Genomic DNA, 26,139 nt, shown 5'->3' with positions numbered 1-26,139 from the left:
TCCCACTTGCACACCATGACAGCATGCCCCATTCAAAATACTGAACAAATTCAAATTACATAATGTTGACATTTTATGACTTTATTTGATGGACTGACATGGACTGGAAGATCTGGACATGGTGACAAAATGTCATGGGATTTGCAGAAAAAAATACATTGACCAAACCTCCTGCAAACCAGCAGCATGCATACAATCCCCTTTAACAATACAATTAACCTTTAGAAAATAATCAACACTTAAAATATGAAACTGAAGCTAATTATAGTTTATTTATAGACTATACGCCTCAAGCATTGTTTACAATTAGTATGACCAACAAGGGACATACATCGTTTGAAAGATCTGCTCTGATAAAGTTGCTCAGTTACCGCCATTTTCCTGACTTTATAATAATGACTTGGGGGTAAATTACAAAATGTCCCAAACTGGCTGTGTATGGCAGAGAGAAACCTGTTGAGGGGATGTTCACTTCTTTCTCCCACCTCTCTCCTTCAGTGCCAGGTGTATGACTGAACCGTTGTTCATGTTGTAGTAGGCCAGCGAGTTAGAATCTTTGATGAAAATTCCCTGTAATGGAAGAAGTGATAGATGTAAATGACTCCAATGATAACCAATCATGTCAGTTTACATTTACACATACAATTATTGAAATGGCACGACAATGCTTACCTCATACTGTAGCTTTTGTTTTCCAGCTGGCATGCCAGTGGCTTCATGGATTTTGACTTTAATAACAGATACCTGTGGTGAGAGAATTGGAAGTTCAGAAATATTCCCGAAAATTTGACTTAATGGACGTGCACTCCTGAGAATATATACTGTATGGGTAAAAGGGAGAGTGGAATGGTGGGTGAACTACTAACATACCTGATCTGTGAGTGGGACAGTGAAATTGAGCGCTTGTCCACTTAGCTTCCATTCCGTCTTGTCCTGCATGTTGGGAACTTGCACTTTGACCGACACTGAACCCTATAAAATAATATACAGTTGAATAATTATATTTGTACAGGAACCCTTACATGTCAATATACAGAACTACCAACAGCAAGCATAGGATGATCGACATGGCATATCTAAATCCAGCCATGGATCATTCACACTACCGCATTTTGCCATTAGTCCTTGACATTTAATTGGCCAACAAACCTTGTATATGCGGAGGAAATCCTCCTCTGGTATAAGGTTGTCCTCTGTCTTCATCTTCTTGCTGGCAGGCTCATCATCATGGCGTGGGGGTGGGTGGGAAGGTGGCTGCGGGTCAGGGCGGGGGGGCAGCGGGACGGGAGGGGCAGGGACAAATGCTGGACAGGGAAGAAGATTAAAATCAGTCAATCAATAACATGCTTAAAAATGGTAAATAAAGTAATTTGTTGCATTGCGTATTTCTGAAGTCATTCATTGGATTTCAAAGTATTTAACACTGTGGGAATAGTATAGTAATGGTTCTCTTACAAGTTGGGACCACCATGGGGGGTGGTCTGGGGGCCATCATGTGAGGTGGTTGGGGCATGGGCACCACGTTGATGCGGGGAGCATGCATCATGGGAGGCATGGGTGTTAGAACCTGCCCTGGGGCCAGGCGCATCTGCACAGGGGCCATGGGGGGCCGTGGAATCACAGGCACAGCTGAAAGGAGAGTGGTGCGTACAGGGGGCGGCATCTGCATGATTCACAAGGAAAAAGACAGTCAACCTTATATATTGACAAATTAATGTTACAGAAAATGAATGCTTTAGCACTTCTATTGAACAAGAAAGCAACTTACGGAAGGAGGGGCCCGAGCCATCGTGTTCATTGGAGGGCTGGGTTTGGGCAGAAGGGGGGCAGAGGAGATAAGGGGTGATTGATGATGATGGTAAAGCTCAGGCTTGCTCGGTCCAATCTTCTCTTTGCTTTCATCCTCCTGCACCAGTCCCTTGGCCTTGTGAATGGCCTCAATCTGCTCCTGTAGGGTGATGTTGGCCTGTGCTGCCTGCTGAGTACGCGCCATGCTGCCAGAGTGCCCATCCCAGGTCACCTAAGGAAGGAAGGTGCGTTAAGTAAAAACTCTGACCTCACAATGACAATGAAAATAAATAAGTTAAATAGAGATTATAACCTAATGACTAGTAAATCGATTCCTCTTAAGACATTTATTTTACACAAAAAAAAACAAATGGCATTCCCTCTCCACTTGCACTCACCTTCTCTTCAGGCTTCTGGATCTCCTCTTCTCCAATCTTCTTACCGATGGCTGTCTCCTCCACACCAAAGATATCAGTACGCCTCTCAGCCAACTGTTTCAGGCTGCTCTCAATGTCCATGCCAGGGGCGTAAACCTCGTCCTCGATTTGCCTCTCTCTGATGCCCCGGTCCCTCTGCTCCAGCCAGCGGGGATCCAGTAGTCCAATGCGCATGTGCTCCTGCATCTTACTGGCTTGGATCCTCTCACCCGTGATGGGAGAGATGAGGTACTCATCCAGAGTCTTGGCTGGAGGCTGTGGCTTGGAGGCTACAAGGCAAGAATAAGGGATCAAACGTAAGGGCAAATGAAGAATAGGCATGTATTTTCTTGTCCTTTATGTCGTACATGATATTAAAAACATCTAGCATAAGGGGTGTTTAGATCCTGATGACGCAATCTCTCTCACCTTTGGGGTCATAGTCCTTGCGGATAATGACCTGGTCAGGAGTAGGGGGCAGTGGGGGTGGCATGGGGTTGTCTGGGGGCAATGGTGCCTTGCCATCATCCTCGTCATCAGAACCCTGGGGAGAAGGCATCTTGATTACACTATTTCCTAATAATAGTAATATTACATTCAAATTCAAATCAGTAACTCTGAAGGAGTAATAAGCTGTTAATGACATCCTACTGTTGTGTGTGTATACTGAAACAGGTATGTGTCTACTAACCTCATCCATGTCTTGCAGCTGTGTGTCCTGATCAGGCTGTGTGGGACGCCCATCTTCCCGCTCCTCCCGCTCATCGTCCTCCTCATCCTCGCTTTCAACCTCCATCTCCACCTCCTCGCTCTCTCCAAACTTGTCATAACGCTCCTGGGTCAGGATGCGAGCTCCCAGCTCCTCAGGTGTGGTGGGTGGGGGGAAGTGGCCTGTTGGAACAAAAGTCATAACATCATCATTACGAAACAAGTGACACAGGGGGTGGATAACAATCTCTCAGGAACAGAAAATGAACTATCTATTCATATTAATTTGTATTGCTGACAGTTAATTTCACTACCTTGTTCATTAGGCTGGAAGTCCACGGTCTCCACCACTACAAAGTCATGCCAGTCAATTTGGGCGTAGGACACACGCTCTTTCTCCCGCTCCTCCTCCTCCTTCTTCCTTTCACGTTCCTGGAACTTCGCCCACTCAACACGGTACCTCACCTGTTGGTAAAGCCAGGTGATAAGCTGTTAATGCATGGAATTATAGAATTTGGCAATTTTAAGAGCTTATGGTGGGTAAACCCTACATCGAAGCTTCAGGGACATACCTGGTCCAGCACCTCCCTGGGGTTCTCAGACTCTCTTTTCAGCTTTATCAGAAGTCCCTTGGGAGGGATCAGAATCTAGGGGAAAAAGACCCAAGACAAACACAGGTGAGCATCACAACACAACGAGCTGAAGACATGTTCTACTACTAACAAACCAAACTATTTGAATGATATATTTCAACAAGGTATATGGCACAATCAAGAATAATTGGTACAACGCTGTACCTTAGTGTACTGCTCCACCAGCTTGGTGAAGTAGTTGAAGAGGCTGTGTTGAGGTCGCAGGAAGTCAAACTGGTAGTTTCGCTGTTCTTTCTGCATGAGCTGTGTGAGGAACTGGCGCCCGTTGCGAGCAACAAACTGGGCGGTCAGCTTGACAACATCCAGGTCGAATGCGGAGATTGAAGGAGGGTCAGCAATGAACTCAAACTCGGGTGGAGGCTCCTTTGGCACCACTGTCTCATGAATCACCTGAGCCTGCACCTACCGGTAAAGGAAACCATAACTTAGAATAGCTCTTTTTAGGCATCAATCACGTCTTACACTTTAAAGTGAACTATTGACAATCAGTGATTTATAAAATCGATAGATAAGGAACCACCAAATGCCTAGGAAGGCACACCTTTTGAGGAAGCTGCTGTGAGTTCTGCAGGGCCTGCTGCTGCATAACCTTTGGTACGGCTGCAGACGGCTCCTGGCCCTTGCCCTCCTTGAATTCATTGACTTTGTGGCGGTAGTAGGCATGGTATGGGTCGTTGGGGTTCAGGAAGTTGAACTTTGGGTTGTTGATCTCATTCTGACGGATCCTTGCCTCGAACTCTGGTCCATTCCTGAGAATTAATGGAAGGAAAAGGATGCATAATCATTGCAATATGACGTCATACATAAGACTTTATATAATTTTATAAAAACATGACAGAATGAGACTGAAAAACCAACCTGGCTACAAAACTGGCAGTCTTGTCAACGATGTTTCGGACCTCAGGAGGTGGATAGATGATCCCAACTATGGGTTTCGTTGCTGGGGTTTCCTCTGTTGGCTCATCTGCCTGTTGAAACAATATATAATGCAGAAATTACCTGTCTCGCGAGGCTTTACAAATGTCTTCACGTCTGGCTTATAAGAGATCTGTATATAATGAGGAGATGCTCATGTCTCCGCCCTAACAATGAGTAATTGTCCCAAACGCGGGAAGGCAGGCAACAAGCTTAGGTCGAAAATAAGCCCATAGAAAACACATTAGGCTTATTTTAGACAGATTTTGGCAAGAGGTTCGCCTCTTCCTTTCTACTGCCGTGCACAGGTCGGCTGATCCAGCAGCAGGAAAGGTAATTGATTTGATCACCTACAACAGTGTATGAACGTCATATCAATCTGTTGTTTCACCCGCACTACACTGAATGCTATAGTACACTGCTCAAAAAAATAAAGGGAACACTTAAACAACACATCCTAGATCTGAATGAATGAAATAATCTTATTAAATACTTTTTTCTTTACATAGTTGAATGTGCTGACAACAAAAATCACACAAAAATTATCAATGGAAATCAAATGTATCAACCCATGGAGGTCTGGATTTGGAGTCACCCTCAAAATTAAAGTGGAAAACCACACTACAGGCTGATCCAACTTTGATGTCATGTCCTTAAAACAAGTCAAAATGAGGCTCAGTAGTGTGTGTGGCCTCCACGTGCCTGTATGACCTCCCTACAACGCCTGGGCATGCTCCTGATGAGGTGGCGGATGGTCTCCTGAGGGATCTCCTCCCAGACCTGGACTAAAGCATCCGCCAACTCCTGGACAGTCTGTGGTGCAACGTGGTATTGGTGGATGGAGCGAGACATGATGTCCCAGATGTGCTCAATTGGATTCAGGTCTGGGGAACGGGCGGGCCAGTCCATAGCATCAATGCCTTCCTCTTGTAGGAACTGCTGACACACTCCAGCCACATGAGGTCTAGCATTGTCTTGCATTAGGAGGAACCCAGGGCCAACCGCACCAGCATATGGTCTCACAAGGGGTCTGAGGATCTCATCTCGGTACCTAATGGCAGTCAGGCTACCTCTGAAATGCCACCCCACACCATGACTGACCCACCGCCAAACCGGTCATGCTGGAGGATGTTGCAGGCAGCAGAACGTTCTCCACGGCGTCTCCAGACTCTGTCACGTCTGTCACATGTGCTCAGTGTGAACCTGCTTTCATCTGTGAAGAGTACAGGGCGCCAGTGGCGAATTTGCCAATGTTGGTGTTCTCTGGCAAATGCCAAACGTCCTGCACAGTGTTGGGCTGTAAGCACAACCTCCACCTGTGGACGTCGGGCCCTTATACCACCCTCATGGAGTCTGTTTCTGACCGTTTGAGCAGACACATGCACATTTGTGGCCTGCTGGAGGTCATTTTGCAGGGCTCTGGCAGTGCTCCTCCTGCTCCTCCTTGCACAATGGCGGAGGTAGCGGTCCTGCTGCTGGGTTGTTGCTCTCCTACGGCCTCCTCCACGTCTCCTGACGTACTGGCCTGTCTCCTGGTAGCGCCTCCATGCTCTGGACACTACGCTGACAGACACAGCAAACCTTCTTGCCACAGCTCGCATTGATGTGCCATCCTGGATGAGCTGCACTACCTGAGCCACTTGTGTGGGTTTTAGACTCCGTCTCATGCTACCACTAGAGTGAAAGCACCGCCAGCATTCAAAAGTGACCAAAACATCAGCCAGGAAGCATAGGAACTGAGAAGTGGTCTGTGGTCACCACCTGCAGAACCACTTCTTTATTGGGGGTGTCTTGCTAATTGCCTATAATTTCCACCTGTTGTCTATTCCATTTGCACAACAGCATGTGAAATGTATTGTCAATCAGTGTTGCTTCCTAAGTGGACAGTTTGATTTCACAGAAGTGTGATTTACTTGGAGTTACACTGTGTTGTTTAAGTGTTCCCTTTATTTTTTTGAGCAGTGTATTTCATGTAAGTAGATAATACAGGGTACGTTTTTACAGTGATTGTATATTTCTATAAAAGGCTTATTTTATTTCCATTTCTAATATTGCAGGAGGTGCATGCGCACTTGCTAAAAATCAATACTTAGATTCTTTTCAGACAAGGCCTTTTTTTGGTTGCATGCAACTTTTTATTTAGACTTTTTGGAAGTACATACCAGCCTGGACGGCAGTAGTTGCTCAGCGAAACTCTTTGTTAAGTACTGAACAACGAGGTAAAGACAGTTTCAGGTTGGATATTAACGCTTTCAAACCTCAATAGCTTTCAAACCACTTGAGCAAATAAATATCATGCTGTTGGAAAAATTGCGCACAACATTGCACAGGTCTTATTTTCACGATTTGGACATTAATTCGCTTTCCAAAGCTAATAAACATGTAGAAATGTGAGCAGCATTCCGTTATCCTAGTTGAATTAGTTAGGGGGCATAAAGTACAAACTTTTGTTACAATCAAATTTCAATAGCTCCTTGGTCATGTGACCTACTGACCTCAAACAAGGTTCAGAATGTCCACTGACTACCCTTCTGTATTGCACACCCTTTAGGTTTGTGTTCAGCTCACCATCCCAACAATAACCTTTTGGTTAATGGAGACAGTACCCTAGGTCTCACAAATGACAAGCTGCAAGGTGAGACAGGTGGAGGCTGATTTCAGCTGGGTGCTGATTGGAAGTATATTGCTCTCATTTAACAAAGAGCATCACTTCTTATCTAAACAGAGCCCACAGCATAGTTTCCTTGGAGGAAAAATAAGATTGTGAAGACTTCACAGTGCTCCATCTGTGCTCTGGCCACATCCTTAAGGCTGTCGCCCAGGGATTTGGGAAGAAAACAAATGACAATGGGCTCAAAGAGTATGCAACTTTTAGCTTTGCCTTGTTGCTCAACAGCACCTCTTTCTTCGAGGCACTCGATGTCTTTAGACACGTGTGCTTTTCAAAATCACAACATAAAAGTCATCTTGTGGATGAATCACAAAAGCATTTAGATGAGAGTATTATGAAGTCAGAAGGTGAAAGTGGAGGAAGTGATGAGAGATGACAGTTATGAAGAAAGTGCAATGTCAGCAAAAAACAAAACAATATGTGGATAATCTCCCTTCACGCGTGAATTCATGTCAGTTCTTAAACTTTCGCAGAGTCTTCTGGAGGAGACACAGACAGGGCCTAAAAATAAGTGTTTCTGCCTTGGGATAATCAATGTTTTAATGGACACTTACATGGCCATTTCCCCCTATGGAGTGGGATACTGCTGGGTGACCTTACAATATATTGTAATGTGACCAACAACATCGCAATCAGTGAAATCCCGGGACACTAATTGCTATGTGGAACAGTGGTTCTGGATCCTGAAGCATTCCATTTTGCAAAAGAAGAAATTCCTCCGTCCAGCTGGAGTCATTTTGAACATGCCTCCCTCCAAGGAAGGTATAGGGAGAACATAATAAAAGATGATCTGCCAGAATCACTGTTCACTAAATCCCCCTACAACATGAAGTCGTTGGACCAGGAAGAGGAGCAGTGGGCCAAGAGACAAAGAAAAGACTCACCTGACAAGTCCAGGTTAAAGTATTTCCAGCCTCCCAGACAATTACCTGAGCCAAAGAAGGGTAAAAAGAAACCAGCAGGGAAGGCACACCACAATAAAGATGAAAGCGGGGATGAGGCAACATCACTCCAACACAACAAGGCTGCAGGCCAGGTATGTTCTTTATCCAAATGTTAAAGGATTATGATAGATTGTTTTCAGTTCAAGCGGACAATAACTCTTCTAAATGTTTTTCATTTGCGTATTGCAGGTCACAGCTGTGGCGAAGAAAGAATTGCGAGGTGGTGGTTGCTGTTGTGAGGTCTACAGACAAAAAGTTATCTTTCCTTCTCAATCATTCAGAGTTTAAAACTCTGCAACCCCACAAATGGCTTGTGGGTGAGGTAATAAATACTAGTCATAACATGCCAATAAGTATTTTTTCAATCACAATTCTAAACATATCGTGGAAAAATAAATGTCATACAGTATGAAGGATGAACATAGAAGTACATTAGATGTGCACCTAACCAAGTCTAAGGACATGTAATATAATTATGTAGTTAACTGGAATTGGAGTTTAATGTTTCTGATGACATACACTTAAATATTTATGGCCCTTATTCTGTCACTTTAAAGTAAATGGTGAAGATGGGTCATCACGTAAACATAGTATTATCAGCAATAAGACACTTTTTTGACTACATAACACCTTACATATGATCTTTAATCTCTCTAACAAGGCATATACAGTGGGGGAAAAAAGTATTTAGTCAGCCACCAATTGTGCAAGTTCTCCCACTTAAAAAGATGAGAGAGGCCTGCAATTTTCATCATAGGTACACGTCAACTATGACAGACAAATTGAGAATTTTTTTCTCCAGAAAATCACATTGTAGGATTTTTAATGAATTTATTTGCAAATTATGGTGGAAAATAAGTATTTGGTCACCTACAAACAAGCAAGATTTCTGGCTCTCACAGACCTGTAACAACTTCTTTAAGAGGCTCCTCTGTCCTCCACTCGTTACCTGTATTAATGGCACCTGTTTGAACTTGTTATCAGTATAAAAGACACCTGTCCACAACCTCAAACAGTCACACTCCAAACTCCACTATGGCCAAGACCAAAGAGCAGTCAAAGGACACCAGAAACAAATTTGTAGACCTGCACCAGGCTGGGAAGACTGAATCGGCAATAGGTAAGCAGCTTGGTTTGAAGAAATCAACTGTGGGAGCAATTATTAGGAAATGGAAGACATACAAGACCACTGATAATGTCCCTCGATCTGGGGCTCCACGCAAGATCTCACCCCGTGGGGTCAAAATGATCACAAGAACGGTGAGCAAAAATCCCAGAACCACACGGGGGGGACCTAGTGAATGACCTGCAGAGAGCTGGGACCAAAGTAACAAAGCCTACCATCAGTAACACACTACGCCGCCAGGGACTCAAATCCTGCAGTGCCAGACGTGTCCCCCTGCTTAAGCCAGTACATGTCCAGGCCCGTCTGAAGTTTGCTAGAGTGCATTTGGATGATCCAGAAGAGGATTGGGAGAATGTCATATGGTCAGATGAAACCAAAATAGAACTTTTTGGTAAAAACTCAAATCGTCGTGTTTGGAGGACAAATAATGCTGAGTTGCATCCAAAGAACACCATACCTACTGTGAAGCATGGGGGTGGAAACATCATGCTTTGGGGCTGTTTTTCTGCAAAGGGACCAGGACGACTGATCCGTGTAAAGGAAAGAATGAATGGGGCCATGTATCGTGAGATTTTGAGTGAAAACCTCCTTCCATCAGCAAGGGCATTGAAGATGAAACGTGGCTGGGTCTTTCAGCATGACAATGATCCCAAACACACCGCCCGGGCAACGAAGGAGTGGCTTCGTAAGAAGCATTTCAAGGTCCTGGAGTGGCCTAGCCAGTCTCCAGATCTCAACCCCATAGAAAATCTTTGGAGGGTGTTGAAAGTCCGTGTTGGCCAGCGACAGCCCCAAAACATCACTGCTCTAGAGGAGATCTGCATGGAGGAATGGGCCAAAATACCAGCAACAGTGTGTAAAAACCTTGTGAAGACTTACAGAAAACGTTTGACCTGTGTCATTGCCAACAAAGGGTATATAACAAAGTATTGAGAAACTTTTGTTATTGACCAAATACTTATTTTCCACCATAATTTGCAAATAAATTCATTTAAAATCCTACAATGTGATTTTCTGGATTTTTTTCTTCTCATTTTGTCTGTCATAGTTGACGTGTACCTATGATGAAAATTACAGGCCTCTCTCATCTTTTTAAGTGGGAGAACTTGCACAATTGGTGGCTGACTAAATACTTTTTTCCCCCACTGTATGTGACAATGACCCATTAAGTTGCACGTAGCCAGAATATATTAGAAAAATAAAAACAAAAGGCAAATGTAATTACGTTTTTTAAATATCGATAAACAATCCTTCTAACTAACCAATATTTTCTGAAATGTCTATATATTTTAGTTTATGCTTAATTATTTGTATAATGTTCTTCACATTCAAAGCATTGGTGGTTTTACTTTGTGGACATAAAGTGGAAAGGAGGAGATCTAAAACTCAAACCATGCAGCAGGACACCTTCAGCTGTGGGGTCTTTGGAATGCACATTTGATAGTTATATTTTCAATAATGAATGTTTAGCTGTTATGTGGTCCTCTGTAGCTCAGCTGGTAGAGCACGGCGCTTGTAACGCCAAGGTAGTTGGTTCGATCCCCGAGACCACCCATACACAAAAAAAATGTATGCACGCATGACTAAGTCGCTTTGGATAAAAGCGTCTGCTAAATGGCATATTATATTATTATTATTATTATTATTATGTGACAATTAGGTCAAAAACTATAATTTTTTGGGGGGTGTAGATCGCCAAGGAAGTTGCACAGAACTTCCCCAACATCCCCTCCCAAATGGATATAGAACCTTCACAAAAACACATTGAGAAACTGCGAAAAGAAATGGCTGAGGATATACTAAAAATGTCTGGTATTTAATCAATCAATCAATCAATTTTATTTTATATAGCCCTTCTTACATCAGCTAATATCTCGAAGTGCTGTACAGAAACCCAGCCTAAAACCCCAAACAGCTAGTAATGCAGGTGTAGAAGCACGGTGGCTAGGAAAACTCCCTAGAAAGGCAAAACCTAGGAAGAAACCTAGAGAGGAACCAGGCTATGAGGGGTGGCCAGTCCTCTTCTGGCTGTGCCGGGTGGAGATTATAACAGAACCATGCCAAGATGTTCAAAAATGTTCATAAGTGACAAGCATGGTCAAATAATAATCAGGAATAAATCTCAGTTGGCTTTTCATAGCCGATCATTAGAGTTTAAAACAGCAGGTCTGGGACAGGTAGGGGTTCCATAACCGCAGGCAGAACAGTTTAAACTGGAATAGCAGCAAGGCCAGGCGGACTGGGGACAGCAAGGAGTCACCACGGCCGGTAGTCCCGACGTATGGTCCTAGGGCTCAGGTCTCTCAGTTGGCTTTTCATAGCCGATCATTTAGAGTTGAAAACAGCAGGTCTGGGACAGGTAGGGGTTTCGTAGCCGCAGGCAGAACAGTTGAAACTGGAATAGCAGCAAGGCCAGGCGGACTGGGGACAGCAAGGTGTCATCATGCCCGGTAGTCCTGACGTATGGTCCTAGGGCTCAGGTTCTCAGAGAGAAAGAGAGAACGAGAGAATTAGAGAGAGCATACTTAAATTCACACAGGACACTGGATAAGACAGGAGAAGTACTCCAGGTATAACCAACTAACCCCAGCCCCCCGACACATAAACTACTGCAGCATAAATACTGGAGGCTGAGACAGGAGCGGTCCGGAGACACTGTGGCCCCATCCGAAGAAACCCCCGGACAGGGCCAAACAGGAAGGATATAACCCCACCCACTCCGCCAAAGCACAGCCCCCGCACCACTAGAGGGATATCCCCAACCACCAACTTACAATCCTGAGACAAGGCCGAGTATAGCCCACAGAGGTCTCCACCACAGCACAAACCAAGGGGGGCGCCAACCCAGACAGGAAGATCACGTCAGTAACTCAACCCACTCAAGTGACGCACCCCTCCCAGGGACGGCATGAAAGAGCACCAGCAAGCCAGTGACTCAGCCCCTGCAACAGGGTTAGAGGCAGAGAACCCCAGTGGAGAGGGGAACCGGCCTGGCAGAGACAGCAAGGGCTGTTCGTTGCTCCAGCCTTTCCGTTCACCTTCACACTCCTGGGCCAGACTACACTCAATCATATGACCTACTGAAGAGATAAGTCTTCAGTAAAGACTTAAAGGTTGAGACCGAGTCTGCGTCTCTCACATGGGTAGGCAGACTGTTCCATAAAAATGGAGATCTATAGGAGAAAGCCCTGCCTCCCGCTGTTTGCTTAGAAATTCTAGGGACAATTAGGAGGCCTGCGTCTTGTGACCGTAGCGTACGTATTGGTATGTACGGCAGGACCAACTCGGAAAGATAGGTAGGAGCAAGCCCATGTAACGCTTTATAGGTTAACAGTAAAACCTTGAAATCAGCCCTTGCCTTAACAGGAAGCCAGTGTAGGGAAGCTAGCACTGGAGTAATATGATCAAATTTCTTGGTTCTAGTCAGGATTCTAGCAGCCGTATTTAGCACTAACTGAAGTTTATTTAGTGCTTTATCCGGGTAGCCGGAAAATAGAGCATTGCAGTAGTCCAATCTAGAAGTAACAAATGCATGGATCAATTTTTCTGCATCATTTTTGGACAGAAAATTTCTGATTTTTGCAATGTTACGTAGATGGAAAAAAGCTGTCCTTGAAACAGTCTTGATATGTTCGTCAAAAGAGAGATCAGGGTCAAGAGTAACGCCTAGGTCCTTCACAGTTTTATTTGAGACGACTTTACAACCATCAAGATTAATTGTCAGATTTAACAGAAGATCTCTTTGTTTCTTGGGACCTAGAACAAGCATCTCTGTTTTGTCCGAGTTTAAAAGTAAAAAGTTTTCAGCCATCCACTTCCTTATGTCTGAAACACAGGCTTCTAGCGAGGGCAATTTTGGGGCTTCACCATGCTTCATTGAAATGTACAGCTGTGTGTCATCCGCATAGCAGTGAAAGTTAACATTATGTTTTCGAATAACATCCCCAAGAGGTAAAATATATAGTGAAAACAATAGTGGTCCTAAAACGGAACCTTGAGGAACACCGAAATGTACAGTTGATTTGTCGGAGGACAGACCATTCACAGAGACAAACTGATATCTTTCCGACAGGTAGGATCTAAACCAGGCCAGAACTTGTCCGTGTAGACCAATTTGGGTTTCCAGTCTCTCCAAAAGAATGTGGTGATCGATGGTGTCAAAGGCAGCACTAAGGTCTAGTAGCACGAGGACAGATGCAGAGCCTCGGTCTGACGCCATTAAAAGGTCATTTACCACCTTCACAAGTGCAGTCTCAGTGCTATGATGGGGTCTAAAACCAGACTGAAGCATTTCGTATACATTGTTTGTCTTCAGAAAGGCAGTGAGTTGCTGCGCAACAGCTTTTTCTAAAATTTTTGAGAGGAATGGAAGATTCGATATAGGCCGATAGTTTTTTATATTTTCCGGGTCAAGGTTTGGCTTTTTCAAGAGAGGCTTTATCACTGCCACTTTTAGTGAGTTTGGTACACATCCGGTGGATAGAGAGCTGTTTATTATGTTCAACATAGGAGGGCCAAGCACAGGAAGCAGCTCCTTCAGCAGTTTAGTAGGAATAGGATCCAGTATGCAGCTTGAAGGTTTAGAGGCCATGATTATTTTCATCATTGTGTCAAGAGATATAGTACTAAAACACTTAAGTGTCTCTCCCGATCCCAGGCCCTCGCAGAGCTGTGCAGATCCAGGACAGCTAAGCCCTGGAGGAATACGCAGATTCAAAGAGGAGTCCGTAATTTGCTTTCTAATGGTCATGATCTTTTCCTCAAAGAAGTTCATGAATTTATCACTGCTGAAGTGAAAACCATCCTCTCTTGGGGAATGCTGCTTTTTAGTTAGCTTTGCAACAGTATCAAAAAGAAATTTTGGATTGTTCTTATTTTCCTCGATTAATTTGGAAAAGTAGGATGATCGAGCAGCAGTGAGGGCTCTTCGGTACTGCACGGTACTGTCTTTCCAAGCTAGTCGGAAGACTTCCAGTTTGGTGTGGCGCCATTTCCGTTCCAATTTCCTGGAAGCTTGCTTCAAAGCTCGGGTATTTTCTGTATACCAGGGAGCTAGTTTCTTATGACAAATGTTTTTCGTTTTTAGGGGTGCAACTGCATCTAGGGTATTGCGCAAGGTTAAATTGAGTTCCTCAGTTAAGTGGTTAACTGATTTTTGTCCTCTGACGTCCTTGGGTAGGCAGAAGGAGTCTGGAAGGGCATCAATGAATTTTTGTGTTGTCTGAGAATTTATAGCACGACTTTTGATGCTCCTTGGTTGGGGTCTGAGCAGATTATTTGTTGCGATTGCAAACGTAATAAAATGGTGGTCCGATAGTCCAGGATTTTGTGGAAAAACATTAAGATCTACAACATTTATTCCATGGGACAAAACTAGGTCCAGAGTATGACTGTGGCAGTGAGTAGGTCCAGAGACATGTTGGACAAAACCCACTGAGTCGATAATGGCTCCGAAAGACTTTTGGAGTGGGTCTGTGGACTTCTCCATGTGAATATTAAAATCACCAAAAATTAGAATATGATCTGCTATGACTACAAGGTCTGATAGGAATTCAGGAAACTCAGAGAGGAACGCTGTATATGGCCCAGGAGGCCTGTAAACAGTAGCTATAAAAAGTGATTGAGTAGGCTGCATAGATTTCATGACTAGAAGCTCGAAAGATGAAAACGTCATTTTTTTTTTTGTAAATTGAAATTTGCTATCGTAAATGTTAGCAACACCTCCGCCTTTGCGGGATGCACGGGGAATATGGTCACTAGTGTAACCAGGAGGTGAGGCCTCATTTAACACAGCAAATTCATCAGGCTTAAGCCATGTTTCAGTCAGGCCAATCACATCAAGATTATGATCAGTGATTAGTTCATTGACTATGACTGCCTTTGAAGTGAGGGATCTAACATTAAGTAACCCTATTTTGAGATGTGAGGTATCACGATCTCTTTCAATAATGGCAGGAATGGAGGAGGTCTTTATCCTAATAAGATTGCTAGGGTGAACACCACCATGTTTAGTTTTGCCCAACCTAGGTCGAGGCACAGACACAGTCTCAATGGGTATGGCTGAGCTGACTACACTGACTATGCTATTGGCAGACTCCACTAAGCTGGCAGGTTGGCTAACAGCCTGCTGCCTGGCCTGCACCCTATTTCACTGTGGGGCTAGAGGAGTTAGAGCCCTATCTATGTTGGTAGATAAGAGGAGAGCACCCCTCCAGCTAGGATGGAGTCCGTCACTCCTCAGCAGGTCAGGCTTGATCCTGTTTGTGGGTGAGTCCCAGAAAGAGGGCCAATTATCCACAAATGTTATCTTTTGGGAGGGGCAGAAAACAGTTTTCAACCAGCGATTGAGTGCTGAGACTCTGCTGTAGAGCTCGTCACTTCCCCTAACTGGGAGGGGGCCAGAGACAATTACTCGATGCCGACACATCTTTCTAGCTGATTTACACGCTGAAGCTATGTTGCACTTGGTGACCTCTGACTGTTTCATCCTAACATCGTTGGTGCCGACGTGGATAACAATATCTCTATACTCTCTACACTCGCCAGTTTTAGCTTTAGCCAGCACCATCTTTAGATTAGCCTTAACGTCGGTAGCCCTGCCCCCTGGTAAACAGTGTATGATCGCTGGGTGATTCGTTTAAGTCTAATACTGCGGGTAATGGAGTCGCCAATGACTAGGGTTTTCAATTTGTCAGAGCTAATGGTGGGAGCCTTCGGAGTCTCAGACCCCGTAACGGGAGGAGTAGAGACTAGAGAAGACTCAGACTCAGACTCCGACTCGCTACATAATGGGGAAAACCGATTGAAGGTTTCTGTCGGCTGAATGAGCGACACCGGTTGAGCATTCCAACAGTATTTCCCTCCAGAAGCCATGAGAAAGTTGTCCGGCCGCGGGACTGTGCGGGGGGATTTATACTAACGTTACTGTCTGTACTTGCTGGTGGCACAGACGCTGTTTCTTCCTTTCCTACACTGATATTACTCTTGCCTAACGATTGCGTCTGAAGCTGGGCTTGTAGCACAGCTATTCTCGCCGTAAGGCGAGAATTCTCCTGTATATTATGAGTACAGCGACTGCAATTAGAAGACATCATGTTAATGTTACTACTTAGCTTCGGCTGTTGAAGATGTTGATGAACCATGTCCAGATGAAGCGTCCGGAGTGAAAAAGTTGAATAAGGGAAAAAAGTTGCGATGGAAAAAAGGAAAATAACGTAAAGTTGGCAGCTAAAACGCACAGGAAAGTGACTCTTCTGTCTCGGGATAAACGTCCGGGGTGAAAAAGTTTAACGAAAAAGATGAGTGAGGACAAAACTAAAAAGTTGGTAAATTTGTTGAACACAGAGATTAATTAAACGTTTATTAAAAGTAAAACGTGAATAGTTTGGCAGGTAGCCAAGTAGCAACAAACAGCAGAGCAGCACGGAGACAATGCGGACTAATTTAATGAGATTTAAGACAACAATATGTTCAGTTCATGCCCATAATTTCAGAGTTCAACAAAGCCAACAACTGCTTCATGTGTGCCCCTGATAAAGAACCTGGATGTGGCCCAAAGACTGACTGGGTTAGTAACTTTATTTAACATGTTTATAATCTTTTGACAACAGTGACGGCATGTAAGACAATTTATGATATAACACAATGGATGGCTAATTTGTCATACTGCATTGATATTTGACATTATTTATAACGTGTCCCGCTTTGTTCTGTTTTAGATTGAATGTTCTATATCGTGGAGCTCCGCCCCATAGGGGAGCTCTGCTCCTATTGGTTTACCCTCTGCCCTAAGGCAGCATCAGCCTGAGACAAAATTATGCACACACCTGCAGCCAATAGGAGTACAGGTGTCCCTATAAGAGGGGATGCCTCCCCTCAATCTGCCTCCCTTTATCTTCAGCGACTGGACTAGACTGAAGAAGCCAAGAAGAGACGAAGAGAAGACTCAGGACGAAGAAAACGCAGTCGATTTTCCAGATCATCGACGTCGTCCTACAATGAGCACACCAAGCTTATCCATAGGGTAAGTATTTAACAAAAGCTCTTTTCAGAGCTCAATGTCGCTGTTCCCCTTGGCGGCTGTCACCCACCCCCCGACATATGTTTCGTGGGTCGAGGGACACAGCACGCCAGGGATGGCCTCATTAATCCCCCACTATGCGCCAGCTGCGCCCTCCTTTTTTGAAGGAGTGGAAGCAGCGTTGGGCATTTTTAGGGAGGATATTCCTCTTGAGGATGCGCTATCAGTGTTAGTCTCAGCTTCTGAGGCATCATCTGAAGGCGCTGACTCAGGAGATGACAGGGCTATTGGGGAAGAAATGAATATTCTATTGGAACAATTCATTACACTGACCCAGATGTTTAACACCCCTTTTCCTTCGGGAAATTGTGAGGTCATTACATCCCTGGATGATGACGCCACAGCCTCTCTGTGCTCTGAATTCTCAGGTCTCATTGAGTGGGCTGCTAAACAGCGGGAGATTAAGCTGCCCCCCATTCCCTCCAACCCGGAAGTGGATATGAGGAAGGGCGGCCGTTACTCTCGCTACAGCTTGGCGTCAGACGGCGGCCTCCAGCAGCAAGGGAGCGGGCCTCGCCCCCTCCTGCAGCGCCAGAGGTGCCGGCGAGAGAGGTCATTAAAGCGTCATCCTGGCATCACCCGAAGGGCGGCCAGAAGAGACGCGGTTTATGACAGGCGAGGGGGAGAGAACGGAAGACGGCGCAGCACCTGCTGTGACCGAGCCCACTGCCCCCCCCCACCCTACCGTTGAGTGTATGGAGGAGAATGTTTTTGTTGATGTGTGTATTAAAGAGTTGGCTCTTCTTGACACTGTCAAAAAAGAGCCCCTTTTCCATAATACATCCGAGAGCGTTCGACCTTCCTCACTCTCGCTCTCTCTCTTACCACTATGAGTGCAGCTCAGCCCACCATGGTGCGTTGCTGAACACACACATAAGGCAGGTAATATAAAAGGTATTAAGTGTACCTTATAAAGACCTCACTTTACAGACTCCTAGGAGTGCTGTAGTGAGTGTCTCACATAGCAGGCTGCAGTCTCAGCCAGATAATGGCATGATGACGCGACCGCTATTCGGGACGGCGCTCTGTCTCAGGCTAACGCCTCAGTCAGTGCAGTTCAGACCCGTGCTGCGTTCACGGAGGGCCTGATTACTACGGTTACGGGCGTAACCAACGTATCAGCGCCCCCGTTTCTCTCAGAACGCGCTGATAATAACCACATTGGGGATGGCGCACTATCACAGACTAAGGTCTCTGTTAGTACGACCCAGACCCATGCTGCGTTCAAGAAGGGCCCGATTACCACGGTCACGAAGGTGCCCAGTGTATCGGCGCCCCCACCTTTTTCTGAACACGCCCAGGCTCACCACACTGAGCCGCTAGTTCAGCCCACCAGAGGTGCAGAGCTGAACGCACACAGGAGGTGAAAGGAGGAATAATACCTAGACGCCGTCTTGGTTTATCTCAAAGAGACCTCACATTACAGACTCCAAGGAGTACTGTAGTGAGTGCCTCTCATAGCAGGCTGCAGTCTCAGTCAGGAGACATGATGACGCAGCCGCTAGTTGGGGATGGCGCACTATCGCAGACTAAGGTCTCGGTTAGTGCGATTCAGACCCATGCTGCGTTCACGGAGGGCCCGATTACCACGGTGACGAAGGTTCCCAGTGTATCGGCGCCCCCACTTCTTTCTGAACGCTGCTAATACTCACCACACTGAGCGTAGTTCAGCCCACCAGAGGTGCAGAGCTGAACGCACACAGGAGGTGAAGGGAGGAAAGATACCAAGACACCGTCTTGGCTTATCTCAAAGAGACCTCACATTACAGACCCCAAGGAGTACTGTAGTGAGTGTCTCTCATAGCAGGCTGCAGTCTCAGTCAGGAGACATGATGACGCAGCCGCTATTTGGGGATGGCGCACTATCGCAGACTAAGGTCTCGGTTAGTGCGATTCAGACCCATGCTGCGTTCACGGAGGGCCCGATTACCACGGTCACGAAGGTGCCCAGTGTATCGGCGCCCCCACTTTCCTTTGAACGCGCTAATACTCACCACACTGAGCGTGACTCAACCCACCAGAGGTGCAGAGTTGAACACACACAGAAGGTGAAGGGTAAAACGGTATCAAGGCGCCGCCTTGTGTTACCTCATAGAGACCTCATATTACAGACTTCGAGGAGTATTGTAGTGAGTGGCTCTAATAACGGTTTGCAGTCACCTACGATGACGCAATCGCTTGCTGGGGATGGTGCCCTGTCGCAGACTGTGGCCTCGGTCAGTGCAATTCAGACCCACGTTGCGTTCACGGAGGACAGGAATACGACGGTTACAGGTTTAACTGACGTTTCTGCCCCCCCTTTTGGTTCAGAACGCACTAATGTTTCCTCTCCCTTTCTTGGGAGGCCCGCCTTGGGCTGTTCCACCACCTCAGTGTTGGAGAACAGCGGCGGCAAGGGCCATAGAGGAATACAGGTCCTTCCTACTGGATGCACCACAGCTTCGTGCCCAGCCACTTTCTCTGCATTGCTGGCAGTGGCGAAGAAGCTGCACCCTCTCACGCTGGCTAGAACAGACGTTGCAGAAGGGTTATGCTCTCCAATTCCACGGACCCCACCCCGTTCAGGGGAGTGGTGGAGACGGTGATGAAAACGCCAGACAAAGTGGCCGCTCTGATGACAGAGATTACGGAACTTTTGGCGAAGGAGGCGGTGACAGTAGTTCCCCGGGAGCAAAGGAACAAAGGGCTATATTCGCCTTATTTCCTAGTGCCCAGAAAGACGGGGGGAGTGAGGCCGATTTTGGATTTACGCATTCTCAACGAGAGCATAACCAAACGCGTACTTTCATGTGCCGGTTCAGCCGCGTCACAGGAAGCTTCTGCGGTTCGCCTTTCAATGGGTGGCGTACGAATACACGAGGATGCCATTTGGGTACGCCCTGGCACCTCGCACATTTTCCAAGTGTGTGGAGGCGGCATTGGAACCGTTGCGTCGTCAGGGAATACGGCTACTAGCCTACCTGGACGACCTACTGGTTCTCGCCCCGTCAGCAGAGCTGGCGATCACTCACACAACACAGACAGTGATGCATCTCACAAGTCTGGGGTTTGCTGTGAATTGGAAAAAGAGCGCCCTGGCCCACTCATCAGATTGTCTACCTGGGGATACAGCTAGACACTGTGAGGATGAGGGCTCGAATTTCGGACCCCCGAAGGGTAGCCTTGTTGCTAGCCCTGAGGAAGTGTCGTCCGAATCACACGGTGACGGCGCTGTCGATCATGTCACTTTTGGGTCTCATGTCGTCAGCCCACTCTGTGGTTCCGCTGGGACTCCTGCATATGCGCAGGATGCAGCGATGGTTCGCCCAACTAAGACTAGACCCATTGCGTCAACGTCATCGGTTGGTGGTGGTTCCACTCTCGCTCAGTGCAGATCTGAACTATTGGAGAAACCCGCGCGTTCTCACGCACGGAGTCCCGATAGGAAAGGTGTCCTCTCACATCCCAGTATTCACGGATGCGTCCCTGACAGGATGAAGAGGGACATGTCAGACTCAAGCGATAGGAGGTGTGTGGCCTCAATCAGGTCGTCATATCAACCTCTTGGAGTTGGAAACGGTTCGACTGGTTCTGACCCACTTCGCGTCTACCCTTCGGGGTCGCGAGGTGCTGGTCTGGTCAGACAACCGGACCACAGTAGCCCACATAAATCGCCAGGGAGGAGTCAGGTCTCCTGCTCTCCATCGGGCGGCAGAGGAATTGTGGCTGTGGGCTCACGAGCACCTTCGCTCATTGAGAGCAGCACACATTCCGGGCTACTTGAACGTAGGAGCAGACCTCATGTCAAGAGGGGGTCCTCGAGACGACGAGTGGTGTCTGCATCCAGACATTGTTCTCCAGATTTGGGAACAATTCGGGAACGCGCAATGTCCTCTGTGGTTGTCTCTGAGGGAACAGGACGAACCGCCACTGGGAAGGGACGCCTTTGCGCACCAACCGTGGCCGAGAGTTCTCCTGTATGCATTCCCTCCGCTGTCCTGCATTCTCCCACTGCTAGCCAGGGTGAGGTCAGGGGGGCTGTCAGTGATACTGATAGCGCCGGATCGCCTGGGGGCTCCGTGGTTTGCGGAGATGAGTCAGATGTTGATTGCGCCACCTTGGCCAATTCCACATCGACGGGACGCGTTGTCTCAGGCGGCTGGCACGATAGGGAAATTGCCCATAATCGGCCAACCACTGAAGGCCTGGCTGCTGAGAGGGACAGGCTAGAGCGCCGTGGGTTATCTGATGCAGTGATCAGGACCATACAGGGTTCACGTGCCAGTTCCACTTCTAAGATGTATGCCAGTAGATGGAACGTGTTTTCACGATGGTGTGTCACACAAGGTGTAGACCCCATGAGGTGTCAGGTGGAGAGTATTCTCTCTTTTCTACAGTTCATGTTTGATATAAGCAAAAATCGCCTGCCACAATTAGAGTGTTTGCAGCAGCGATTTCAGCTTGTCATTAGGGTTTTGGCAGAGACAATGTCTTTAGCCACCCTCTAGTGAAACGCTTCCTATTAGGAACGCGGCGACTTAGGCCAACACCTAGAGTCACGCTTCCTCAGTGGGATTTGGCTTTGGTACTCGAAGCGCTATGTAAGTCGCCGTTCGAGCCATTGAATCAAATACCCCTCAAGATGCTGTCTATAAAGACAGCACTGTTGCTCGCTTTGACTACAGCTAAGCGGGTCAGTGATTTGTGTGCTCTTTCGACGAGACCTGACTGCTTGGCCATCAATGGTGACCTGAGCAGAGCAGTGTTACGTCCCTAACCCGGCATTTGTGCCGAAGGTTATTAAGAGTTCATATAGGTCACAGACCGTGGAGCTGTGGGCTTTTTCTCCTCCTCCTCATAGAGAGAGGAGTGAGGAAAAGCTCCATCGCCTGTGCCCGGTACGCGCTTTGGCGTGTTACGTCGAGCGCACAGCAGCGATTAGGTCATTGCCTCAGTTGTTTGTGTGTCACGGTGCGGCTGCACTAGGTAGACCACTTTCAAAACAGGGGTTGTCTCACTGGCTTTGTGAAGGCATTGAGACAGCTTATGAGGCAGCAGGGCGGCAATTGCCTCAGGGTATCAGAGCTCACTCCACTCGTGGAGTAGCGGCTTCTACTGCCCTTTTCAGAGAAACAGGAGTAGAGGATATCTGTAGAGCAGCATCCTGGTCGACGCCGTCTCCATTTATCCGTTTCTATCTCTTAGATATGTCTTCTAATTCTCTGGCTCGATCTGTACTCAGCGTGGCTGAATGGAGATCTTGAGCAAGATAGAGAGGAGAAGCAGGACTGTGGACATAGGTTTCCATCAGGTCCGCTTTGGTTAGGAAGACGTGTTTTTGATAGATGTGTTTTCTAACTCTTTGGCTCGGTCTGTACTCAGCATAGCTGAAGGGAGATCTTGAGCTAGGAAGAGAGGGAAAAGCAGGACTATGGACAGGGTTTCCATCAGGTCCGCTTTGGATAAGAAAACATATTTTGTGGCATGAATCCTGACTGACAGGGTCAGTACAGTAGAGGCATGCGTTGATTAACAGAATGTGAGGTCATCTATCTGCTTGTTCAGTTAGTATGACTCATGTTTTTGTTCCTGCCCACTAATCTCTGGGATTCCATTGAGTGAGTGAGGCGGTCTACCGCGTTTACAATGTAGAGTGACACTTGGTGTCATTCCATTAGTGGTCGGTAGTGTTTTCACAGGATATTGAGGCACATCTATCTGCTAGTACAGATTAGTATGGCTTCTATTCTGGTGATCTGCCCACTAGTCATTGGCATTGCCATTGGACTAGGTGGGGCGGGTCTTTAACCGATGACGCGGTATATTGTGACGCCCGTAGCTTTTTTTTAGTTGCAGTACTCGGTTGCAGCCATTGCTAGGCCTGACTTTCTCGTTTCGATGGGAAGTGTTAGGCTCGGCAGGGAGTACATTTTGGAGCGCTACGCTCCGCCTTAAACCAATAGGAGCAGAGCTCCCCTATGGGGCGGAGCTCCACGATATAGAACGATTAGTTACCGGAGTGTAACTCCAGTTCTATGAGTGGAGCGGAGCCCCATAGGACTTAAGGCCCTGCCGACCCTCTCTAGTCTCGCTGAAGATAAATATCTCGGGAGGCAGATTGAGGGGAGGCATCCCCTCTTATAGGGACACCTGTACTCCTATTGGCTGCAGGTGTGTGCATAATTTTGTCTCAGGCTGATGCTGCCTTAGGGCAGAGGGTAAACCAATAGGAGCAGAGCTCCCCTATGGGGCTCCGCTCCACTCATAGAACTGGAGTTACACTCCGGTAACTAATCGTTTTGCAGGCCAACGGTGGTTCCATGTGCTATGCCTAGGGATGAATACAAAAGAGTTCAACAGAGTGAAGAACACAAACTAGAAGTGCGGTCTTGTTGTTGTTGAAAATGTATGCTATACCCCATCCACACTGAAGAGGCTCTGAAATTTACATCAACCAGGGATAAAGAGAAAGTTAACACTGTGAAATGTTTTGTACTTATTTGAATTAAAGTGTCTGTTGACGTGTTGGAATAGAGGTCTACAATTTCTGTTTAATTTGTCGATATAACATTTTATTTCATTGATTATCTGGCCACCATTATTGTGGTTACATGTTCAGTATATGTATTGAGCAGCAATCCCACTGCAGCCTACCTTACTGGCCGTGCAGTTCACTCTCCATCCCTGCTTTAGAAAATTAATAACATGACTCTCGTACTTTGCCCTTTTCCTTTATGGTTGATTGATATTAACGATGAAAGGAGATGTTCTCTTTCTCTCTCCTATTGTGTACCGCTGTTAAATACTGTGGCAAAATAAAGACTTAAGAAAAAAGAAAATAAGTACTCAGAACTACCAATTACTATAGATAATCATTAAAGAAAAGGGTAAACACAACCCTGGACTGAACCCCCTAATTGTCAAACTAATATTAATGTTTGCTCAATTTGTAGAGCATGGCGCTTGTAACGCCAGGGTAGTGGGTTCGATCGCCGGGACCACCCATACGTAAAAATGTATGCACACAAGACTGTAAGTCGCTTTGGATAAAAGCGTCTGCTAAATGGCATATTATTATTATATTATGTACAACAACATAGAAGATACATAACTAGAGGTTATGCAATATGGGTATATATCCACTGCACACTTAGGTGTGTAATTGACATGACCAAGGAGCTATTGAAATTCAAAACTATGAACAATTTACATAACACTGCGTGAGATTACAGTACACAAACAAAAGGGTGTGCAATTTAGAAGGGTAGTCAGTGGACATTCTGAACCTTGTTTGAGTCCAGTAGGTCACATGACCAAGGAGCTATTGAAATTCTAAAGTTTGAAAAATGTAAAATCGTGTGAGATGACAATGGACAAACTAAAGGGTGTGCAATATAGAAGGGTAGTCAGTGGACATTGACAGCAGTTTGAGGGTTGTAGGTCACATGACCAGAGAGCTATTGAAATTCGAAACAATGAAAAACATAGAAACATTTATGTAGAATCACCTGAGATGAAAATGGACAAACAAAAGGGTGTGCAATATATAAGGCTAGTGAGTGGATGTTCTGAAAGTAATTTGAGGGTTGTAGGTCACATGACCAAGGCGCTATTGAAATTAGAAACATTGAAAAACATTAAAAATGTATGTAAAATCGCGTGAGATGAAAATGGACAACCAAAAGGTTGTGCAATATATAAGGCTACTCAGTGGATATTCTGAATATAGTTTGAGGGTTGTAGGTCATATGACTAAGGAGCTATTGAAATTTGAAACTTTAAAAATTCTCATAAAATCTCATGAGATGCAAATGGACAAACAAAAAGGTTTGCAATGTGTAGGCACACTGAGTGTACATTATGAACCTTGTTTGAGGTGTGTGGGTCACATGACCAAGGCGCTATTGAATTTCAAAAATAAATAATATAAAATAGTGCGAGATGTAAATCGACAAAAAAAAAGCGTGTGCAATATGTGTCTCTGCCATCGGGTTAGCTAGAACCAGTTTTGAAAGTTTTAGGATTAATGGTTGAAGAGGTATTGACATTTGAAAAATTAGATTTGTCACTATATTGACGGTCCCTAACTGCTGTTGGTGGACGTTGGAAAACTACAGGCGAATATCCGTCGAATATCCAACCTCAATCTGTCTTTACCTCGGTGTACCGAACGTATTTTTACATTAAACTTGAAAAGCTGGTGAATGGCAAATTGAATGACTGCTTCCTGGGCTTAAAGGATAACGTCTCCTGTAAACCCACATTCTGACTCAAACTCATCTAAAGTTACTGCTGTACATACCAGTACCATTCTTAGTACAACTTGTGTAAACTCATGCAGTGTACATACTTATCGATTCCATTTGGATTACTGTTAGTGCTATTTGGGTTGTTAATTAGCTAGCTAGATTCGTTCAGACGTTTCTTGATCTTTATTTATTTTGTATTATTTGTGTACTTGATTGACATTTTACTGCGTTGTTAGGAGCAGTAACATAAGCATTTCGCTGCACCCGCTATAACACCTGCTAAATTGTGTATGCGACCAATACACTTTGATTTGATTAAGAGCGATTGAAGGTAGCAGATCTTACCCTGTTGTTGAGCTCCGGCTGAACAATTTGTACAGGCCCAGGCGGCATGGCTGCGTCAATTCCTTGCTTGCCTTAAAACGTGAAAAGTTCAACAAAAAGTGAGGTTCACTAAAATGTTCGTTCTCTTCACAATTACAATACTTGTTGTGGTACTATAGCTACGTCTAGAAACTGAATTAATTGCACAAAACTATTTCCAGATAGGACCTACTAGTGCGTTGTTCGTCCGTTGACCCGCCTGGAATGGAGGTCTTTTACTTCCGGA

General features: G+C 45.8%; 1 protein-coding gene across 3 annotated transcripts; it reads right to left on the bottom strand.

The window, feature by feature from the left end:
* Positions 1-65: 65 nt before the first annotated feature.
* On the bottom strand, positions 66-26,137 carry sf3a1 (splicing factor 3a, subunit 1). 3 transcript variants are annotated; one of them, XM_041900867.2, is made up of 16 exons: positions 26,086-26,137; positions 25,875-25,945; positions 4,424-4,533; positions 4,107-4,314; positions 3,710-3,967; positions 3,485-3,559; positions 3,227-3,377; positions 2,896-3,095; positions 2,634-2,748; positions 2,187-2,494; positions 1,769-2,020; positions 1,456-1,663; positions 1,150-1,304; positions 871-972; positions 673-744; positions 66-570 (listed from the first exon to the last, which is right to left on the bottom strand). In XM_041900867.2, exons 2-16 carry the CDS (start codon positions 25,920-25,922, stop codon positions 469-471), a joined length of 2,364 nt encoding a protein of 787 aa, XP_041756801.1. In that variant the 5' UTR covers positions 25,923-25,945; positions 26,086-26,137; the 3' UTR covers positions 66-468. The 3 variants fall into 3 exon arrangements, with proteins under 3 accessions (XP_041756801.1, XP_045081643.1, XP_045081645.1); XM_045225708.1 differs by having other exon boundaries at positions 25,875-26,118; XM_045225710.1 differs by having other exon boundaries at positions 3,710-3,961; positions 25,875-26,118.
* Between the last annotated feature and the right edge of the window lie 2 nt (positions 26,138-26,139).

Source organism: Coregonus clupeaformis, chromosome 16 (assembly GCF_020615455.1).
Source record: "Coregonus clupeaformis isolate EN_2021a chromosome 16, ASM2061545v1, whole genome shotgun sequence".
NCBI lineage: Eukaryota > Metazoa > Chordata > Actinopteri > Salmoniformes > Salmonidae > Coregonus > Coregonus clupeaformis.
This window is presented reverse-complemented; position numbering and strand designations above follow the sequence as displayed.

Bases quoted from the DNA above. Each gene is read 5' to 3' on its own strand.
- sf3a1 (XM_041900867.2), bottom strand. From the start codon at position 25,922: ATGCCGCCTGGGCCTGTACAAATTGTTCAGCCGGAGCTCAACAACAGG. The intron at 3,968-4,106 runs GTGTGCCTTCCT...CTTTACCGGTAG, and splicing joins CACAGCAGCTTCCTCAAAAG to GTGCAGGCTCAGGTGATTCA. The intron at 1,305-1,455 runs GTAAGAGAACCA...TTCCCTGTCCAG, and splicing joins CCCCATGGTGGTCCCAACTT to CATTTGTCCCTGCCCCTCCC.